The sequence below is a fragment of the Echiichthys vipera genome (assembly GCF_963691815.1).
Source record: "Echiichthys vipera genome assembly, chromosome: 4".
Classification (NCBI taxonomy): Eukaryota; Metazoa; Chordata; class Actinopteri; order Perciformes; family Trachinidae; genus Echiichthys; species Echiichthys vipera.
Genome location: NC_139829.1, coordinates 7935098 through 7943819, shown reverse-complemented (window position 1 = coordinate 7943819; position 8722 = coordinate 7935098). Strand labels below are relative to the sequence as shown.

The window sequence follows — 8722 nt, the reverse complement described above, 5'->3', positions numbered from 1 at the left end:
GCTTTGTGCAACTGTAACCAGATTTGGTGGACACTAGGAGGCGCTGTAGAAGCATCATCCAACCATAAACCAATGAATCTTTGAATGTGTACAATACATACGCATGACTGTCCTTTGCATATCTAAAGAACCGTTGATCCAGTCAACTTCATGCTTGGCAGGTGTGTCGTTTTCGAGGCCAAACAATCGGCGTGACCTTAATGAGCACTGCACTAGCACTTTAAATATGTACAATGTAACTAACTGGACAAACAAAACAATGCAGAATAAGTTAATGTACAATGAGTTTATTTTGACTTGGCATTTAATTCATTTAAGGTATTCACATAATCATGGCTAATCATTTACTTCTTCTAACAAGCGAAGGGAGCAAACAAACAAAAACGGTTAGAGGCATGATTCATGATGGCCTGGTGGTTAGTTAAGTGAAGCATTCCTCCATGTCCTCTGAAGCACGGACACTTTACACAGGTAATACCAACCCCTTTCCCCCCAAAACAGACAGAATAAGATAAGAAAAAGATGTAAAAGGTGGATCCATCAGAAGCGGGAATAAACAGATACTATGGGGTGAAGGTGGCTGTATATAAAAATATAATAAAGAGCAGCAACACTGCCTGCACACCTGAGATACAACTGGCGTTCATTTCTCCCATCACTTATCATAGCAACAACAGCTTATGAAGGAAACGCACCCAAACAAATATTACAGACTATAACACCACAAGTGAATGTTCTCGTCCTTGGCACTTAATCTGTCAGGCAGAACCAAACTTTGATGGCAATTATGAAACAAAGGTCGGGGTTACCGCCAGACACCGACAAACATACATTTTTATTAGACAAAACAAGAAAGTAGAGCACACACTGACAATAACAGAGGGGTGGAACAGCCAGTCCGATAAGTGGATAGTAGTAGTTTGCTTTGAAAGTGCAATAATATGTGGATTTGTTTTCTTACAGAGCAAAAAAGAAAAAAAAGGTTCATAATGTTGTTCCCTTTAAGAACAACTGAAGTCCGTATAAACTCGTGGCCGGTATTTTTCTCAGTGCCGTCCTGAAAATAAAATAATCTGCAGTTTGATAAAACAGTCTCTGAGTGTTCTGGTAAAAAAAAGAAGAAAAAAATCACCGCAAATCCATCATGGACACGGCGTCATCGGTGATGTTGACATGTCCTGCGTGCTGAAAAGGAGGAATAGAATGAGTTAGTCTGCTCATATGGACAGAAAAGAGGAAGCAGTACTGTCTGCTTGTAAAATATATTATTTTCACGTATTAAAGTTGTAATCCATAACAATTGTGACACTCTGTGTCTAGCGGCATTTTTGCTGGTAAGATGTAATTTCTTTATTTATTTTATTAGTTTATTTGACAGGGACAATGCACAGGCGAGCTCTGGGACTTCATCTCCCAGAGTTCCTTTGGGAACCGAACAGTGTCGAATGTATGACGTCAGTAGATCGGCAGCTCTCACCTGCAGCGATGCGGCGTGATGCCTTCACATGCTCCACACTGATAGGAGGTCGAAGACAGAACGGGAACGACGTAAAAAGCGTCACTAACTGTGCGGAACATTTGATTTAAGCGCGGGAATGTCTCCAAAGACACTCAGATGGTATTTCTCAGCAAAGCAGCAAACACAAGCTCTTTCATGAGTGGCTCATATGACTAATCACCATTGTTTTAACTCACTCTTTGATAGATATGAAACTTAACAGACAATTAACTAGATGACAATCTAAAGGAATACAACTTTAAATGACTATTTCACCAGCAAAATGATGATCACCATGAATATATACAGTACATTTTATCTATAGTATTTCTACTGGAACATCTGTCTGCCACCTGTCTTTGTTTTTGGTCGTTCCAGTGAAAACAGCTCTCTGTAAGTTCCTAGAGTTTGTACAACACCATGAACACATTTTAATTCACTTTCATTGTGCTGTACTACCTCAAACAAATACCCTAAAACCTGGACTTAAATAAACCCCAGTAGAGGTACATAACATACACAACATATTTTTATGTGATTTAGGAGGATCCGACTCTTTAAAACAAGAAAAGTCTGCCTTTGTCTCACTGGATCAGATTAATGGTGCACTAGTATAAACAACATGATACATGAATCTAGTCAGTTGTTGAAATAGAGTAATGTGTATTAGAAACAAGTGAATAATCTAAATGTGAATGTGTGTTTTTCCCAAACAAAGCTACAGGTCGTGGTGCACTCACTGTAAATAGAGGGGGGTCTTTGCTGTGAGGGTGAAAGCCTTTCTGTTTACACGTGGAGATCTCCTCTGTTCCTCGATCCGTCAACCTGAAATAGCCGATTCTGGGAGAAACACAGTCGCACTTTAGCAAGGAGAAGACGCGCCGACAAAAACGTGTAACAAAGAAGAAGGAAACAGAGCTAAAAGACAACCGTGTTCCTCCCACCTGTCATGTTTAGAAAGACAGGACGCCAACAGTTTTTCTGACTCACTCGTTAAATTTAGGAGAGCAGACAATGGCGATGGCCTCCGGCATCATCATCTGGTAGGAGCAGTGTGTGTGGAGGTCGACGCTGGAGAGGAAGGCCGTTTGTGTGGGGTGAGTCTGGGAAACACACAGTGGACCTCAGTTTAAATCAACTGGTTTTCAATGCACAAACACATCCTGTAAGTTTCAGTGTTCTTCTGTTTACATTGTTGACAGAATTTAAGGGTACAAATGTGTCAGTGTGCCAAACCCATATGCGATTTTTGGGGCTATAATAACGATTTAAGAGGGGGGAAATTCACAGATTACCAATATGGCAGCAGTTATTGTGATTTTTTTGAGCTGGAATTAAAATAGACCTTTTACATTCATAGGCCAAAGCAACAAACGGTTTGTGAGTTGTCCAGGAGGAAATGTGTACAATGTATTGAAACAAGTGTTATATGAATTTAACGCCCCTAATGGACATGGGAGTCGCTCAAGCGGCCGTTTGAGCAGCCGTTTTTTTACCCTGTTGGAGAGCAGGGCCATTATTCTCCCCTGAGAGAAGCCCGGTTGCTGATGGATGTAACTCTCAGTGGGACGTGGCGTGTGGTAGACACAACAACACATAGAAGTAGATACTTTTAGTGTAGAAGAAAGCGATGCAGAAAATGATCTGTGCGTATCTTTGCACGGTTAAAATGAGTGCTCCAGCGGCCGGGTTGGATTCTGACCTGCGGCCCTTTGAACTTTATCTATCTCGCTCTTTACCTTAAAGAATCTTGTCTTCATCTTCCAATCAAACTCCTGCCACATGTTACTATTGATACCTTTATGACATCCAATACACATTATTTCCCACTCCCCATCCTCAATTATATATTTACCTCCAGCTCCCATTTGTCTTTGATAAAAAAAGTATTGTCTTGTGTATCTAGTAACAGATTTCTGTATATATGGGAAACATGCTTTTTATTTGGTAGTTGATGTTCAGTTATATGAATAAAGCACGTTTCCACATTCGTTGGAGCATTTTTAATTATATTGTATGTATGGTTTGTGATGTAATTACTTATCTGAAAATACCAGAACATATCCCTTTGGGGTAGAAATAATTTGTCTTGGAGATATGAGAATGGCTGTACACCAGTGTCAAAGAACAACTGGTCAATAACCCTCAGGTTTCTGCCTGCCCACCTCTTAAAAGTGATATCTGTTGTTGAGGGGGGGAAATGCGGATTTCCAATAAACTTCATAGCCCTTGAGAGGGCAGTTGTCCCTTTAATTCTGAATTTTGAGCAGAATCCGTTCATCTTTACTCACATGTATCCAGCCCAGGGTGATGAGATCGTACTGGTCCTGTATGAGGAAGAGTTCCTCCTCATTTTCTGTGTCGCAATAGTCCGGTCCACCACTCTGCTTTGGTACGATGACGTGGGTCACGGTGAACGCATTTCTGGTCTGAAACAAACACAAAACAGCTTCACGCTATTACAACCCTTTAAGTTATATACTGTTATATCAACCGTTAGGGCTGCACGATTAGATCAATATTCAGATGACGATTATTCATTCAATTCCGCGACTAAATATTGTTACTGCCCTTTCACATTTAAATAAACAGAGCACTGCTTTCACTTCAATGTGCTAAATGTACACATCTTTAAATCAAAATAAGACTTTAAAAAGGTTCTTCACCTGAATTCAGTCATGTAGAAGCAAAATATAAATAAACTTATACCCAAAAAGGACGAGCTCTTTGCCTTCAGCTCCAGATGTTTGATTTTGCCCTTCTGCTCTCGGATGTATTACTCTTTTACTCTTCTGCTTAACTGATTTGACAACTTTAATATATTTTAAGGCCCTGCAGACACCCTGTTAATATTCGATTAATTGTGCACCCCTCTAAACTGTTAAAGAAAGCTATCTAAACCATTTGGTCATGCTAAAGTGGGCAGAGCTTTAAGTTAAACCAACCAGCACATGATATAATACAAACAAAAGCCACAGCCGATGTGGGACAGTGAGAGAAGAGCCATATTATGTTCTGCCCCTCTGGGGTGGGAGGTCAGCTGATGTGTCTGTTTCAAATTCCACATTCCTTATATATCCACAGCCGTATGGAAAGCATCCTGAAACAGCTTTTGTTTTGTTTTCATGAGAACCAAAACTAGAAGTGGGAATTTCTTTCTTTAACCATCTCAGATAATTAAATTCAATGACGCAAAATATTAGTTTCACTGGTGATTAAACCTCCTTTTGGTGCTTCCTGTAACAGATCTATTGAGAAGGGGGAGTCAGCCCTTGCTCAACACAGATGGTCTGTTTAAGAGTCTTACCAGTTTGCCACACAGGATGCCACACGTTTCTACAGCTCGGCTTGTGTTGGCCTCGGCCAGTCTCAGAAAGCTCCGGCACAGCTCAGCGGGAACGGCCAACTGGCGAAGGGCATCCACCATCGTATCTGAAAAGACCATGTAGATGAATAAAGAAAGTTAGACTCTGGTGATGTTCTGACACAAGGCATGGTGTGAGCAGGACGTGAATTAGGTCAGGGGGAAAAGAAATCAGCTCAGACGTATAAATACTTTAAAGCAGGAGTGGAGCAGGATTGAAATCCTCGGAAGGCTGGCCCCTCGTGTCAGAAAAAGATTAACTCACTGTTGTTCCCCGGGCTGACCAGAGCCCCGGGCTTGAGCGACCGGTCGAAGGTGGGCAGGCTGGTTGCAGGAGGGCGATTGTATTGGTTGTTGGTGCCACCAGACGGGTCCCCTGGCATCTGTGGGGCGGTGGGGGAGACCTGCGGGGGTCCCTGGAAACCTGGAAGGAGGGGCATGTCAGGGGAAGGTATAGCGGGCGTGGCGAACTCTAGGAGCACGCGCTGGCGTTCCTTCTCCAGCTCCTGGCGGCGGATCATCTCCTCGAAGGCACTGAACTGCTCCTGCTCCCGCTGCCGCCGCTGCATCTCGACCACGCGCTCTCGCTCTGCATCCAGCGCTCGCCGCTTGGACTGCTCCAGCGCCATGGCCTCGTGCTCTGCTTTCTGACCACATATGACACACAGAAAGTTTGAGTTTCAGCAGGTGGTCGTTTTGTCTGTTGTTCTTCTACAGCAGCTCTTATGTTGCAGAGTAATCCATGTGAGGCATAAGCTCATTCCAACTTCAAACACTGTTCACCTCATATGGATGATCTTTCTAAAAACTTAAGAGTGTAAAACTGGATGTTGGTGAGGGAGTTTACCTTTTTGACAAGATACTGTGCATGCTCTTGGTCAAATCTCCGCAAAAGAGCCTTTTTCAGAATCTCTGCTTGAGGAAACGCAACATCCTTCAGTTTCTGGAGGAGAAAGAAAACACATTTTGCTTCAACATTTCCTTAAAAACTATTAAAAAAATGTTATAAAGGAGAATAAAAACACTGTGTGCGTACCTTTAGTGTGTCCTTCTTCTCAGGAATGTTAGCGGTCTTGTACTCCCGATGTTTGGGAAGTTTTTCTATAAAGAGACTTGGTGAGAGAAAAGACTGTTGTTATTAACTAACAAGTGTCATGACCTAAAGATCAGGAATCAGAGACGACAGAGACAGAGACTGGTTGGTTATCTGAAAACAAAAACTGCTCATCGTTAATTGGAGAAATCCAAATGGGGAGGAGGACGTGTTAAAGTCACTCTGTTTTGAATGATTTATTCTTATTGAGACAAATCCAGAGAAAGATCTTTGTTTTAACTGTTCTGCATGTTTCCTCTCACCCTGACATTTTAACACATGTAATATATTTACTTGTGTGAACAAACCAAACCGATTACAGTGAAGGGCAAATTACTGTACCAAATATAAGCTAATAAAGAGCTCCGTGCAGCCCATCAATGTAAACACTTACGTGATATATTTATTGTAAAGGACAAATGCGTGCTCGATGTTGCCCTCCTCTGCATAGATGTTAGCCATGCGGATCATCTCCATTCCGGAGCGGAAGTAGCGGCGCGGGGGCACGTCTTCATTAACTTCAACTGAGCTTCCCTTCTTGGTCAGAGCACGTACTCGCTCCTCCGGCTGCAGACTGACGTCAGTGTGGTCCGCCATCACGACAGCTCCACCTCGAACACTGAGGACAATCAGCGGTTCAATCCTTACTCAGAACACGTTTCTATATAAAAAAAATGCCCTAGAGTAGATTTTGATAACTCCATAATTTAAGCGTCTGCGTCTGATACACATTCACAACCTTTCTTTACAGAACGTTTTCATTTGAAAGTGATACAGTCTATGCACTCGCTGCATGGCCACAAAGGGAAAAGTGAGAATATGTTTTCCTGTGAATTGGATGAACGGACTCAACACTTGTAGCAGGAAACATACTGTACTTTTGTCGTACAGCTACAAGAGTTGAAGACAATATGCAATATTGCTAGGAATGTGTGAGATTGCCTTAGGCCTGGGGCAAACAAAAAGTAAAGACCACAAACAACATCCTGTATACACACACACAAAGAGACTGTTTCCCTCTTTTTATAACCTGTATTGAGGCCGAAACTCAAGTCTGAAAACCCTACCCCCTACATATACACATATATATATATATAAATATATATATACACACACTGTTTCCCCTACCATTATCTTAGGGGGGGCACTGCGTCCCACCGAACGGCATCCCGACCCCCTTGAAAATCAAGTTAATTTTATTTAATTGTATTTTCTGAATAGCGTCAGACCACAATAGAAGTCATTTAAGGATAACTTTTCTATAGAACAGCTCTGTGCCTTGTCCTTTTAGTAAAGAAAAATTTAATTATTATTAAAATGATTTCTATTTTGTTGATTTTTTTATTTAACTTTGGACTGTTTCTGTTGGAGAACATTATTTAGACCTTTTGGACATTAATTATTTAAAATACATTTATATATATATATATATATATATATATATATATATATATATATATATATATATATACATATATGAATATGAATATATATGTGTGTGTGTATATATATATATGAATATATGTGTATATATATATATGAATATATGTGTATATATATATATATGAATATATGTGTGTATATATATGTATATATATATATATATATATATATATATATATATATATTTATTTATTTATGAATAAAGCAATGACAGTTAGGAGGGTCCATCTGGTATGACTTGAGGTTTTCTGACTCTTCATTGATCAAGTGAAGACAAATAAGAGAACGCTTCCTCAGCATGCTGACTTGATTTTGTACTACAGGACTTTTCTATCAGCAGTTTATTTTGTAGAGTATGGCACTCCCACTTTTACAACAATAAGGGATGCAAATATTTGTAACATCACAGTTGTATGTAAACAATTAGAGCAATGAGTGAAAAGGTGTTAAAATAAATGAATGAAAGCCACACACTGGCAGCATATGACAATACTAAGTGGGTTTATACTCTACATGGTGTTTATAATCTCATAATTACGAGTACATTTCGTATAAGAATTAATTTGACACCAACGTGACACATTAAACAAAGTGGGCCTTTTTCTGCTAAAACAATGAGTGGCACAGCATTTCTCTCATCTCATGTATAAACCTCTGATCTACGGACATGATCTGTGTGTCATAAACAACAGTTTTCTCCTCCTCTGCTCTTGATGTGTAGCTGTCACTAAAGTCATCTGTCTCCCTGCGGCGGCGCGTTAGCAGCTAACTTAGCAACTTGACAGAAACACAGCCCGAGTTTAAAACGGCTCATCAGCTGACCACCACCGAGCAACACCACCTGCATCCTTACCTGACCGAGCTGTAAACTGAAGCTCCTGAAGCACCTACATACAGGTGAATCAGAACACGATCAAATCAGTCCGAACTGCCTCAGTGCGCTGCGCCTACAGCTACGGCATCCGTGACTACACTTCCGCAATCAACACAACTTCCGCCTCACGCACACGCGTCAAACGCGAGGAGGAGGAGGAAGAGAGGAGCTGCTTGAGCTGCTGCTGCTGCTTCTTGTTCTTCTTCTTGATCTTCTTCTTCTTCTTCTTCTTCTTCTTCTTCTTCTTCTTCTTCTTCTTCTTCTTCTTCTTCTTCTTCACTCTTGTTCCTCTTCTTGTTATTGTTCTTCTTGTTCTTGTTCTTGTTCTTGTTCTTCTGCTTGTTCTTGTTCTTCTTCTGCTTGTTCTTCTTCTGCTTGTTCTTCTTCTTCTTCTTGTTCTTCTTCTTGTTCTGCTTGTTCTTCTTCTCGTTCTTCTTCTTCTTGTTCTTC

At 40.8% G+C, this 8722-nt stretch overlaps 1 protein-coding gene across 2 annotated transcripts; it reads right to left on the bottom strand.

Annotated features, from left to right (window-relative positions):
- Positions 1-291: 291 nt before the first annotated feature.
- LOC310946597 (STAM-binding protein-like A) lies at positions 292-8367 on the bottom strand. 2 transcript variants are annotated; one of them, XM_083913105.1, is made up of 10 exons: positions 8252-8367; positions 6350-6574; positions 5899-5974; positions 5710-5805; positions 5128-5509; positions 4806-4930; positions 3790-3927; positions 2489-2601; positions 2239-2338; positions 292-1185 (listed from the first exon to the last, which is right to left on the bottom strand). In XM_083913105.1, the coding sequence occupies exons 2-10, from the start codon at positions 6550-6552 to the stop codon at positions 1129-1131; spliced, it is 1290 nt and encodes a 429-aa protein (XP_083769231.1). In that variant the 5' UTR covers positions 6553-6574; positions 8252-8367; the 3' UTR covers positions 292-1128. The 2 variants fall into 2 exon arrangements, with proteins under 2 accessions (XP_083769231.1, XP_083769232.1); XM_083913106.1 differs by lacking the exon at positions 8252-8367 and having other exon boundaries at positions 6350-6624.
- Between the last annotated feature and the right edge of the window lie 355 nt (positions 8368-8722).